Here is a 14,238-nt window from a genome sequence, read left to right as displayed (position 1 = left end):
TGTAACCTTAATTAATTCCATAAGTTCTAAAATAAAGATAAGTTAATTCTTTTATTAGTTGAAAGTCTTCCATAACTTGTCCTCAAGTTATGGAACTTGAAGAGTTTTTGGATTAAAACTACTTTAAACACATAAGTTATGGAATTAATTAGTTTTGAATAGTTTCAAAACTTGCCCTCAAGTTTTGGAATTTGTAAAGTTTTCTTTATGAATACTTTAATTCCATGTTAGCCCTTAGGATTTTAAAAGTTAAAATTCAACCCTTATACTTTATAATATTATAAGTTAATAATATATATATATATATATATATATATATATATATATGTATGTATGTATGTATGTATGTATGTATGTATGTATGTACATATAAGAGTAAAGTTAGTCTTGGATGTACACTTAAGAGTGTTAGAATGCTCAAAACCCAAGATCTTATTCTTTAGAAAACCATTTTCTTGTAAAAATCTTTTAATCTCTCGATTTGAGTCCAGACACCCCCGAAGGTGTGTCCGAATCCCTCAAACCAGGGCTCTGGTACCAACTTGTAACGACCTAATTTTCCAGTCCAATAATTTCATTTTTAATTTATGATTTGCAAAACATTTGTAATAAAACATCATCTGATCATATCGTTTGATAAAAACATATCTCGTGCCTGAAAACCAAATCATAAAAACAATAATAATGTCAGAGCACAAATCCCAGAATAACTCATAGTGTGGAAAATAATGAGTGTGGGTATGATGTGCCGCTACCGTGCCAGCTCCTTCTCCTTCGCTGAAGAGGTACCTGAAACCAAAACTGTAAACTGTAAGCACGAAGCTTAGTGATTTCCCCCATCGTACCACATACCATACAATTATATAACGTACATATACTGCCAGGCATATCTGGGTGCCCGACCTACCCCTTCGGTCCTTTCGACTGGATACTGCCTGGCATATCCGGGTGCTGGCCTCCCCTTCGGCCCTTTCGACCGGATACTGCCTAGCATATCTGGGTGCTGGCCTCCCCTTCGGTCCTTTCAACCGGATACTGCCTAGCATATCTGGGTGCTGGCCTCCCCTTCGGTCCTTTCGACCGGATACAGGGGACTATTTCACCCCTCTACTACTACCACATAACATGGATCACATAATCATATTCTATTTAGCATGACTGGGAATGAATACCCCCTTTGGCCCTATCGACCAATAATCTTGGGGACTTTCTCCCCTACTGCTACTAGCATATAATATATCATACTATCACGTAACATATCAGGTAATAACAAACCTAGATGAGTATCACAAAGACAATCATCTAACATACGACTCTACTGGTCGGCCAACATTGTGGCCTTAGACCCATCGCTACTGGAAGGTAACTCACCTCGAACTAGTAGCTGCTGATGATCTATACAGGAAAACTGTATCTGCTGCTGCTGCTCTGGAAATCCTCCGGCTATAATTCCCACAAAACACATAGTCATAATCTGCTAACTGCTCTTAGGGTAAAATGACTATTTTACCCCCCCCCCCCCCCCGACCAAATCAAAGTCAACTTCAGTTGACCTAACTCGCCGAGTTTGGCCGCCAACTCGCCGAGTCCCGATCCATCCATTTGTCCTTATACACGCCTTTAGTCGTCGAGTTAGGCAATAACTCAACGAGTTTTCCTTCTATTTAAACATCAACTGAACCTTCATCTGACTCGCCGAGTTGTATGAACAACTCGTCGAGTTCATCTTCAAATGTTGGGAGACTGCCTTGGACTCTCCGAGTCTGTTCATGCACTCGCCGAGTCCAATGAACTCCAGGTCAATGGCTAAGTCCAATACGTTGGGTCACTCCATTGGACCCTCTGAAACCCTTTTAACCCTCAACTGGGTCACCACAACCCGTAACATAAAGGGAAGTCTAGACTCGGACTCACCGAGTCCCAAGAACGACTCGCCGAGTCGATGGTGTCTAAGTCCCATTTCTCGATTTCTGGTGTACAACACTTGTCCAAAAGATAGATCTAGGCTCCTAAGACCGATCTAGCACGTAAAGTTACGAACTTTACGTGCACGCATGGGAGTATAAGGTCAAATGGCCCTAAAAGAGGCTCCTAAGATGCATGGGGCTCTCTATGGCTACCAAGTCAACCACTTTATGCCTTGTAGTCCCTTAAGGACCTTGGATCTGGAGTCCTAGCCCCCAACAATGCTTGCACTCATAGTTGGTCACCAAAAGTGGCTCCTAAAAGCCCTAACTCACTCCAAAAAGGGATCTAAAACATGGATGAGCAAAGTATGAGCTTTATACCTCTAAGGAACTATAGATTCTGCACAAGCTTCAAATCTTCTAGCTTCCTCTTGTCTCCTCAAGCTTTCCCTTCCTTCTTGCAATCACAAACCACCAAAAACCACCAAAAGGCCTTAGATCTTCACAAAAGCGATTAGGGCTTGATATGAGATGTTCTGAGAGCATAAGGGACGATGGTGGCTGCAATAAGTCGTTTAAATAGAGTGCAATCCCTCAGATTTAGGGTTTTTTTTCCAGACAACATGAACACGCCGAGTCCAGTCCCTGACTTGCCGAGTCAGTCACTTAAAAACTGTGTCTATCCCAAGTCAGATTTAGTAATACATACCCGGAATCGGGTGCTACATTATAAATAAAAAATTGCTTGAAGAAGTTCAAATTATTTTTTAAAATGACATTGATGTTAATAAAATCCTCAATAAGTAATATCTGTTAAGTGAAGTTATTTGCAAATCAAAGGGGTGTAACTGAAAGTTCTATTTTTTAAAATGACATTGATGTTAATAAAATGCTCAATACGATCCTTGTATTGGAAGTGGACGCTATTTAATATTAATAAAATAAATAAAATAAATTAACAATAACAATAATCAATAAAGAATCAATTTCGTGCGTTTATGATTTTATTCATGCATTTACGTTTCTGAAAACATGGTTCACGCTATGAATAATATATTTGATTGATCCAATGACATGTAAACCTCTATGTATACCATTCATAAAAACTTAACCAAACAAACAAAAATAAGATTAATTCTAGCTAATTAACTCCAAATTTTATGCAATAATGGCTTCAATATGGACATTTTCTTCTCCGTTTATCCTTTCCAATAGTTCTTTTCCTCAAAGAAGTATTGTTGTTTGTGACAAGCGATTAATTACTTCACAGCAACGCAAAGCACATAGATATGTTACCAAGCCCACGACTCACAGAAGATCAGCAAATTATCAGCCTTCGTTATGGTCGTATGATTATGTTCAATCGCTTGGTAGTAAATACACAGTACGCGTGTTAACATTTAAATATTTAGAGTGTCTTTGTCTTCAAGTTTCAGTATTAATATAATATCCTCGCTTTGTTATTTCAGTCTTTCTTTGAGTCAACAGATAATAAACATATATGCGTGCTTGTTTGTGTTTGTAGGGTGGGAAGTATACGATACGATTGCAAGCTCTTAAAGAAAAAATAAGAACCATGATCAGAAAAGAAAATGAAAATATGGAACATCAGTTAAGTGTACTCAATTTGGTTGACGATTTACAGAGACTCGGCATATCATATCACTTTGAAGAAGAAATAAGAGATGTCTTGGATAAGTTATATTACATAAGTCAAGGCAAGTGGTCGAAAATGGATCTAAATCTAAAATCCCTTTATTTTAGACTCTTCAGACAACATGGATATCATATCCCTCAAGGTATGTAGTAAATTAAGGATATCTTTATTTTTCACAACCGTTAAACGTGAGTTAATATAATTACTCAACTTCATTGGGTGTAGAGATATTTGAGGACCTTAAGGATAAGAGAGGGAATTTCAAAGGGCACTTCAATGAAGATATCGTTGGTATCCTAAACTTGTATGAGGCTTCCTATTATTCAGTAGAGGGTGAGAATCTATTGGATGATGCTAGAGATTACGCAACAAGATATCTAAAAGAAAATTTGAAGAACATGGTTGATCAAAATATGTCATCGTTAATAAGTCATGCATTAACTTTTCCGCTTCATTGGAGAGTCCCACGAGTGGAGGCTAAATGGTTTATTGAAGCTTACGAGAAAAGAAGTGGCACGAATTCGACATTGATTGAGCTTGCCAAATTGGACTTTAACACAGTGCAAGCAATCCACCAAGAAGATCTTAAATACGCATCAAGGTATATGCATATTTTTTTCCTTACCAGATAAAAAAACAAAGAAGTAGCAAATAATACAACGCATGGCATACATAAATCCTTATGGGAATTAATCTCTGTAGTTAGGTTAAGTTTTGTCAACGCGAGGCTTCATCACTAAGTAAATTAAGTGTATCTAGGTGGTGGAAAGAAATATGTTGGGAGAAGTTCGGCTTTGCTCGTGATCATTTGGTGGAGAGCTTTATGTGGAGTATTGCTGTAAATTACAGGCCTAACTTTCAAGGAAGGACAACTCTTACAAAGATTTTTGCCATGATAACTACAATCGATGATGTCTACGATGTGTATGGTACTTTGCATGAACTCGAACAATTCACCGACATTGTAAACAGGTCGATGCCCATTTCTCTTTTAGTCGAGTGTTTTGTTGTTACTCTTGCAATTATTTGTTCTCAATTTTGTGATTGACAAAACAATATCCTTAACAGGTGGGATATCAATATGATCGAGGAACTTCCACATTATATGAGAATATGCTTTCTGGCATTATACAACACGATTAATGAGATAGCATATAGGACATTGACAAACAAAGAGTTCTTCATCCTTCCTTACCTTAAAAGAACGGTAATCTTACATCTTACATATCTAAAGTGATATATATATCTATACCATTTCATGGTTGTAATATAGAATTTCATATACTATTATTTTTATTGTTTGAATTGCAGTGGCAGGATTTATGCAATTCATACCTAATAGAAGCAAGATGGTACTACAATGGATATACGCCAACCTTGAACGAGTTCCTTACCAATGCATATGTATCAATAGGAGCTGGTGTAGTCATCACGCATGCCTATTTGTTAACTTTAACTAGTGTTACTCAAAAAGAACTGGAACATATAGGTAGAGCTGAAAATATAATTCGACATGCATCTGTTATCGTGCGACTCACTAATGACTTGGCCACATCATCGGTAATTTTTATGCTACTATCTTACCGGTTTATTTATCATTACAAACACACACACACTCAATTCATTTGGTAAAGGATTAAATCACCACAAGGGAGTCATTTTATTTGCACGACTGTGCAAAGGATTATGAACTAGCATACATAAACTTAATGTTGTTAATTATAGGAAGAGTTGGAAAGAGGTGATGTTCCAAAGTCTATCCAGTGCTATATGCAAGAGAGTGGTGCCACAGAAGTGGAAGCAAGAGAACATATAAAGGGATTAATCTTGGAGACATGGAAGAAGTTGAATAAAGAACGCCAAACAATCGGTTCTTTATTTTCACAAGAGTTCATTGAATGTGTAACGAACATTGCTAGGATGGGCCACTTCGCATATGATGTAGACAAGCATGCTTACTCGGACATGATGAGAACCCAAGTATTATCATTATTTGTGAATCCAATGTAAGGGTTGCCATAACCTGCTTTAGTCGTAACATGAATGTTCGGATTTTAGGGTCTTTTTCTTATATTTCTTTTACTTATCAAGTGGTGAACATTTATTTCACAAGCATAAACAAAGAAGAGTTCTATGAGTTTGTTGACAGATTCATAGAACGAACATGTGAGAAGCTCTATTATTTTCTTCCTGATGTTAATTTTCCAAGGGGTTTAAGGTTAATTTAGAATGAGCTTAATTATGCAAAATCCATTGCTTATGAATGTGGTTGTGAAATCTCAATGTATGTAGACCATTTTGGTACAACTAACATGTAGGAGTGGTTGGAGAAAGAAATGGAGGAAGTAGTTGATAATAAGGAATAAGAAGTGTGTGATGATATCTAAGTGGATGCCTAAAAACTTAAGAGAGGTCATAGGGATGATAATAACAACCCTCATTTTTTCCGAAAGGAGAAAGGGGAAGATTTTTTGGCGGGTGACAAATTAGGGCAAGGGAGCCTGTTGATGTAGACATGGCTAAGAATGTAGTTCACACTCACCCTATTTATGAAGACATGGTGAGAATGAAGTTGAAGATGGTGCTGTTGATTCTGATTTTCCAAATATTTTTGATGTAGAGGTAGAGTGGAAGAAGCAGCAACCTCTTTTAGGTATGAGGTTTGAAAATCCTAACCAACTCAAACACATGCTCTATAAGGAAAATGTTAATGCAGATATTGTCCATGTCGTTGCTGAGAATGTGGCACAGCCAATTAAGAGGAAAAAATCGGAAAGACCTTGATCACATTCTTACATATTAACTATTGTGACATCCCCAAAATCACGGCCAGAAAAGACCGTTTTCATTTATGCTTTTAAAATAATTTCAGAGTAAATCCTTTTGATTTAAAAGAGTTGCGGAATTTGTTCCCAAAACAAAATATGATAAAATAAAGTTTATCAAAGCATTTCATCAAGAGATGTATTTTTCATTATATAACAATATTCAGGATGTCATTTTCCGATAAACAGACCAAAAGCATATACGATAACATTACAAGTCATTCAACAAATATATACATATACAGACTTGTAAACAAAACAACTCGATGATTCATCCATCTTATGCACTTGCGCCTCTTCCTGTAATACAAATAAAACTGAGTGGGTCAGGCTTGGGAGCCTGGTAAGCATATAGGGTTCTCAACCCACAATAAATAATTATATTTAATTCACCAACCAACAACAACAATAACCTGATTACCCATTCATGTTAACCTCACTTTACGTCCCTAAAACAACATCTATCTCGAGGGACCTAATCTATGATTTTCATCGGGACGGACATTACTGCTAAGGGGTTTCCTCAACAATAGATATCCTAAAGGCAACCATGAGGGGGATAGAGTACACCAGTGAACACATCGTTCACAACACCTACAGGTTATGAGCCGCCTAGCATTCCACAGGACTGTCTAGAAGGAGTCTGTGATCGTTATCCATACTCTGCTGAATAACTAGATCAACAACAACAAAAACGAGGTCTCTCATCTGTTTATCACACATCAACTATCTACCCATGTTCTACCCAACATATTAGAAGATAAAAAAAATATTTTTATACATAGTTTAAAACCTGTATGGCATGTTCAATCAATACATCATCCACATAACAGATGAGGCACACACACATAACACATATTTCATAGAGAATAAATCAGATCTATGAGATAGAAGAAAGTGAATATATATTCACACATATAACCAACAAAATATACACATAACACGAATTTCGTCTAAAATACTTCGTAATTATGCGTTAGAAGAAAGTAACTACACACTCACTTGATTAGAAGATGATCGGACAACACTACGACTTGTAGAAGTAGTATTCTTCGGTAGATCTGGAAGATCTTCACAAAAACCGGGCTTCTCGCGGGCAGAGCTTCGGCTCGGTAATCGCACTTCTCGGGATCTTCGGGAAACTTCTGGCACGCAAAACGATGCAAAACGGGAGAAAGAGAAGAGAATTTGGCAAATGGAGTCGGCTGCCCTCGCAAGCCTTTTATAGGAGGATGAGGTCTCGCATTACGCTGGGCGTAATGCTCTACGAGGGGCGTACTCCTTCGAAATCGTCACTGCTTACGTATCCGAAGAACTCGAGTGTGAGGCGTGTCATGCTTCGTTGTACGTTGGGCGTATAGCCTTACGTTGGGCGTAGTTCGGATCAGTCCGGTGACTCCCCTTCAGATAATATCGGATTTATTAATTAAATTTATATTTTAATTATTTAATAAATTTCAAAAGTTCATATCTTCTTCATACGAACTCCGTTTTAGACTTTCTTTATATCCACGCTTAGGTGAGACTACACTCTACATCTTTCGTTTAGACTATGTTGGCTAATTTTGACTTTATTTTTGTTATTTATTTTTAGTAGGCCGGGACAGGAAAACTTCGTTATAAATTCATAACTTCTTTATCCGATGTCCGTTTTTGCCTATCTTTTTATCGTTTCACTACATTTAAGGAGATCTTCAATTCTCGTTTAGATTGTTTCGGCTAAACACCGCTCGGTCTCAAATCGATTATTCGGGCTGCATACCGCTAAGTCGAAACTTCTAGAAAATCCTAACTTCCTCATACGAAGTCAGATTTGGGCGTTCTTTTTATGCACGCTCTCGGTTTAAAGAACTTCACAATTTTCGTTTAGATCTCTAAGGCTAGATATCTCTCTATCTTAAATTCGTATTTTACGTCATTCGGCGTCGTGTCGGTTCTGTCGCGAAACTTCGACAGGTCATAACTTCTTCGTTATAACTCGGATTTCGGCATTCTTTATATCTCCGAAATCCCTGTTTCGACCACTATAACTTTATGTAAAGATATAGGGCTTATCTCACACTTAAATCCTGATGCTTATTTTAATATTAATTCATTTAAGCCACACAATTAAGCAATTAAGCGTAAAACACATAATATTCAAATAATACATTCTTATTATTTCAAAATGGGTTACAAAGGTTAACCTAGACTATTACATTGCTATTAATGACAAGCCCAGAAACACAAGCGTTACAATTCTCTCCACCTTAGAATGATTCCGTCCCCGGAATCACACATCAACAAACAACTGCGGATAGCGACTCATCATGTCACACTCCGTCTCCCAGGTGAGATTCGGCCCATTCGTGTGTTTCCATCGGACAAGCATTAACTTAACCATCTTACGTTGCAATTTCTTAGTCTTTCAATCAACGATTGCCTCTGGTTCCTCAATCAACCTTTTGTGCTCATTGATTCTCAACTCCGAAAGTGGAATCATGTCGGGAACTTCTCCCGTGAACTTCCTTAAATAACATACATGGAAAGTGTTATGAATTCCATTCAGTTCTTCTGGTAGTTCGAGCTAGTAAGCTTGGTTCCCAATCCTCTGAAGAACTTTAAACGGTCCAATAAACCTTGGACTTAACTTTCCCCTTTTTCCAAATCTTATAAGTCCGTTCCACGGCGAGACTTTAAGCAAAACCGAATCTCCAACTTCAAAAGTCATCAGTTTTCGCTTTTTGTCAGCATAGCTCTTTTGATGATCTTGAGCGGCTAACATTCTTTCGCTAATTATTTTCAACTTTTCAGCGGTTTGATGAACCATCTCGGGTCCCATAAACTGCTTTTCTCCATCCTCAAGCCAACAAGATGGCGTACGACACTTCTATCCGTATAAAGCTTGATAAGGTGCTATCATTATACTCGAGTGGAAACTATTATTGTAGGAAAATTCTACCAAGAGTAAATGTTCATCCCAATTACCTTGGAATTCCAGGGTACATGCTCTCAGCATATCTTCAAGTGTTTGTATTGTTTTTTCACTCTAACCATCAGTCTGTGGATGGTAAGCTATACTTAAACATAACTTGGTACCCATTTCCTCTTGTAGACTTTTCCAAAACCTCGAGGTGAAACGGTTGTCACGATCCGATACAATCGTTAACGGGACACTGTGAAGCCTCACAATTTCCTTCATGTATGAATTCGCAAGCTTTTCCATAGACCATTTCTCCTTGGCTGCTATTAAATGCGCACTCTTAGTGAATCGATCAACGACCACCCAAATCATGTCGTGACCATTCCTTGTCATGGGCAGTTTAGTGAAAACATCCATAGCAATGTCTTCCCATTTACCCATAGGCACAGGCCAAGGTTCTAAACTCCCGTACGGTTTCTGATGTTGTGTCTTTACTCTCGCACAAGTCACACACTCAGCGACATACCTTGCAACATCAAGCTTCATCGTCGGCCACCAGTAGTAGGGTTTCAGGTCCTGATACATTTTAGTGCTACCAGGATGAATCAAGTATATGGTCTTGTGAGCTTCTTCCATCATAAGATCTCTGACTCCTCCTGTCTTAAGTATCTAAATCCAATCTTGGAACACCTTCAATCCATGACTGTTTATACCGAACACCAATGTTTTTCCCAAACGTTCCTCCTTTCGGTCATTCTTCTCAAAAGCTTCCTCTTGAGCTTTCTTTATACTTTCCACAATGGTCGAGACAACTTCAATTCTCAACGCTCTTGGCCTCTTCCTTTGAAGATTGACTTTCCGACTGAGGCATCAGCAACAAGATTTGCTTTACCGGGGTGGTAAAGTATCTCGCAGTCATAGTCCTTAAGTAACTCTAGCTAGCGTCGTTGCCTCATATTCAATTCCTTCTGACCAAAGAGATATTGGAGACTCTTATGATCAGTGAAAAGTTTGCACTTCGTGCCATAGAGGTAATGCCTATATATCTTTAGAGTGAAAAATACCACCGCCAACTCTAAATCATGAGTCGGGTAGTTCTTTTCATGCTCTTTCAACTGTCGAGATGCATACGCAATTACCTTATCCCTATGGTTCAAAACACAATCCAATCTAACCCCAGACGCATCGCTATAAACAACGAAGTCTTCAACCCCATCGGGTAGAGAAAGTATCGGTGCCTCGCATAACTTTTTCTTTAGCTTCTCGAATGCTTCTTTATGCTTATCACTCCAAGAATAAGTAGCTCCTTTGTGGGTGAAAGCTGTTAATGGACTAGCGATCGAAGAAAAACCTTAGATAAACCCTCGGTAATATCCAGCTAATCCCAAAAAGCTTCGGATCTCCGTGGGACTTTTCGGTTGTTCCCACTTTATCACAGCTTCGATCTTCGTTGGATCAACCATTATCCCTTCTTGGTTGACCATGTGACCCAAGAATTGGACTTCTCGAATCCAAAAATCACATTTGGAGAACTTTGCATACAACCTCTCCATCTTCAACACTTCCAACACTTCTCACAAGTGTCTGCCATGCTCCTCTCGGCTTTTTGAGTAAATCAGAGTGTCATCTATGAACACTATCATAGATTTATCTAGGAATGGATTACAAACCTTGTTCATTAAATCCATGAATGCTGCTGGAGCATTGGTTAGTCCAAACGACATAACCAAGAACTCATAGTGTCCATATCGCATTCTAAATGCAATATTCTCTATATCCTGCTCTTTCACCTTCAGCTGATGATATCTTGACCTTAGGTCGATCTTCGAGAAATAACTTGAACCTTGTAGTTGATCGAATAGGTCATCAATCCTTGGCAACGAATATCTATTCTTTATTTTTTCCTTATTCAGCTCTCTATAATCGATGCACATTCTCATACTTCCATATTTCTTCTTCACAAATAACACCGGAGCTCCCGAGGGTGATGAACTAGGTCTAGTGAAACCATTGTCCAATAACTTTTGAAGTTGCATCATCAGCTCCTTCATCTCCATCGGTGCTAATCGGTAAGGTGCTTTTGCTACTGGCGTCGTCCCTGGTAACAAGTCTATTCTAAACTCCACTTGTCTATCAGGCGGTAATCCGAGAAGATCTTCGGGAAATACTTCTGGATAATCACATACGACAGGAATGCTCTACATCGCCTTTTTCTCCTTCTTAGCATCTATCACAAATTCTAGATACGACGTACATCCTTTGGTCAAACACTTTCTGGCTTTCATCAATGAAATGATTCCAGAATTTACTCTGCGTTTATCTTTATACACCATAAACGACTCTTTCCCAGGCGTGTTTACCTTTTCAATCTTCTTCTTGCACAATATCTCGGCGTCATTGGCGCTAAGCCAATCCATTCCCAACACAATGTCGAAACCATTAAGTTCTATAGGCAATAATTCCTCGTGGAACTTATTCCCATTTAAGTCAATTAAGATGTTTTTCATACGATGGCTAACAGGTACAAACTTGCCACTAGAAACTTCGACTAATAAAGCATTATCTAGTCTATCGACAAGTAAAACTAGTTTTCTACCAAATTCATGCGAAATAAAGGAGTAGTTAGCTCCAGAATCAAATAAAATTTGGGCAGGCAATTCATTTACAAGAAAGGTACCTGAAGCGACATCAACTTTTTCTTTGGTAGCTTCCAGTGTCATTTGGAAGGCTCTTGCTTTCAGCTTTGGTGGAATGTTGGGTCTTGCTGCCTCCTTCTTCTTAGGGCGGTCCCTCGACATGTGACCCTCCTCACCGCAACCATAGCAAACTTTCTTGGTATGTGTGCATTAGTTGGCATAGTGCCCTGGCTTTCCACATTTAAAACATGTGGCCACCACTTCACACTTCCCATGATGTTTCTTTTTACATTTGTCGCACCATTTGGCTTCACCTCCTCCTCCTCTCGAACTAGACTTCAAGAATTTATTTTTCTTGTTGGACCCTGAAGGTCCGTCGAATTTCCTCTTTTCACCAACCTCTATCCTTTCCAAAACTTTTTCCCTCTGCTGGGACTCCACATTCTTCGTTGCTCGAACAGCTGTTTTCAGAGTAGTTGCCATCTTGACTGTCGGACCAAAGTCAGCAGGCAGTCCATTAGTGAACCTCTCGATCTTGGAGAGTTCTGTTGGCACTAGGTATTGAAATAACTTCATTTTCTCAATGAATGCAGTAGCATAGCCATCTACACTCATCTTCCCCTTCTTCAAGTTTTGGAACTCATTGTTTAGATCAATCAGATCTATCTATGAACAATACTGCACCCTTAATTGTTCCAAGAACTCCTCCCATGACATTTTCAGGGCTTCTCCTCGTAGCATAATATCTGCCAACAACTTGATGGGTTTTGGTCATAAGACATCCTATGTGCTCATACAAACCATAATGCTTGGATCTAGGTTCCTCTATTGTACATGCAAATTATCCAAGACTATAAACCCTAATTCTAACATTCAAGTAATCATATTAACATGAGAATAGGTTTATAATGTTACCTTGATTGTTATGTAGCAATAACAATCCCAATTCCACCTTGAATTGACTTTGGAAGGCTTAGAGTCACAAGTGTCACTCCTCTAATGGTTCACAAACAACATAAGCAAGAGGATGAAGAGGAGAGAGGTTGGAGGCCACCAAAAACGTGTATAAACCCTAGCAAGAAGCTTCACCACGTTTTTGGTCCTTTAAGGGTCTATATATAGTGAGACTATTAGGGTTATCTAACAAGGAAACCCTTATTTGGATGCTTAAGCCCAAAGCAACCCATGGATTCCTTTCCTTAAGGGCTTGGACGATTTCTCATGGGTTTCCCCATAGAATTCGTCCACTCTTTAATATAAGACAATCCATAGCCCAAATTGCAATTATCTTATAATTACAATTCCAGTCCCCTATGTTTAATTAATCTCATTTAGTCACAAAACTAATTACCAATTAATTCTTGACTAATATTAATTAAACAATATGATTTCTCCTTTAATATATTATTCCCATAACATATTAATAAATCATATTTAATCCTTTCTCTCCATAATTCATCCTATCAAGTTGCTTTGGTGAAGGCAACCCAAAAGGACCATGCACCATCAGGTCAAGTACATACCAAAATAGTTATGGACTTAGACACTAATCCAACAGTCTCCCACTTGGATAAGTCTAATAACTATTATGCGTATGACTTTGGATCCCGATCTGCAATCGTAGCTTTCCAAAGCCATTGTCAACTCTGATCATATCAAATACGCGTGTCCTTTCGATAAGGGATCATATAGTCCTCCATTCTAGATATCGTATGAGATATGATTTCAAATCATTCTCTTTGTACTATATCTCAATTTCTGATTTATGACGATGGACTAATTGAACAAATCAAATTAGCCCTAGCCCGGCCGAGCATTTACGTTTGTCATCACTAAACCATCGAGGGGCCTAAAGATATCGCTTTTATCCTACTTTGGATAAAAGGAATGAATAAACTTTGATACAATGCTCGCTTGCACTCACTCACCGAATTACACATAATAATATGTTTTATAACACCAAGTTACTGGTGCGTTTACGTATTATCAATGTGCAACCGATTCGCAAGATACAACTCACACATCTTGGTTTCAAGAATATAAGATGTTATCATCTCACCAATCACTCGTGATACAATTCATGGAGTGATCCAAGTGAGCGTGGGTTTAATCCAATGCTCAAATCATATTCATAAGCACTCATGAACGTTGCAACAAACATTTGCTTATGTCTAATACTATTCTAGACAATCCACACACCAATTCACGATAGTCTTCATTCATATCTACTTCCAACATATGAACAACTGTGGCCCGTTCGAATAATTCGATTATTCCTAATAAACTCAATTATTCTGGAAGTCAAAGCATG

General features: G+C 38.3%; 1 protein-coding gene across 1 annotated transcript; it reads left to right on the top strand.

Moving 5' to 3' along the window:
- The first annotated feature begins 3,038 nt into the window (after positions 1–3,038).
- Positions 3,039–5,813, top strand: LOC145031010 ((-)-beta-pinene synthase, chloroplastic-like). The gene is made up of 7 exons (XM_078979449.1): positions 3,039–3,291; positions 3,433–3,706; positions 3,790–4,165; positions 4,324–4,536; positions 4,633–4,771; positions 4,876–5,124; positions 5,290–5,813. Exons 1-7 carry the CDS (start codon positions 3,076–3,078, stop codon positions 5,572–5,574), a joined length of 1,752 nt encoding a protein of 583 aa, XP_078835575.1. The 5' UTR covers positions 3,039–3,075; the 3' UTR covers positions 5,575–5,813.
- The last annotated feature ends 8,425 nt before the right edge of the window (positions 5,814–14,238 follow it).

This window comes from Lactuca saligna, chromosome 2 (assembly GCF_052625555.1).
Source record: "Lactuca saligna cultivar CGN05327 chromosome 2, ASM5262555v1, whole genome shotgun sequence".
Classification (NCBI taxonomy): Eukaryota; Viridiplantae; Streptophyta; class Magnoliopsida; order Asterales; family Asteraceae; genus Lactuca; species Lactuca saligna.
Note: the sequence above shows the minus strand (reverse complement) of the source record. Positions and strands in the feature narration are given on the sequence as shown.

What these genes read in the sequence shown, in the direction of transcription:
- LOC145031010 (XM_078979449.1), top strand. Translation starts at nt 3,076, where the DNA reads ATGGCTTCAATATGGACATTTTCTTCTCCGTTTATCCTTTCCAATAGT. An exon ending in CGCTTGGTAGTAAATACACA is followed by an intron (nt 3,292 to 3,432) that starts GTACGCGTGTTA and finishes TTGTGTTTGTAG; the next exon opens with GGTGGGAAGTATACGATACG. An exon ending in TGGATATCATATCCCTCAAG is followed by an intron (nt 3,707 to 3,789) that starts GTATGTAGTAAA and finishes CATTGGGTGTAG; the next exon opens with AGATATTTGAGGACCTTAAG.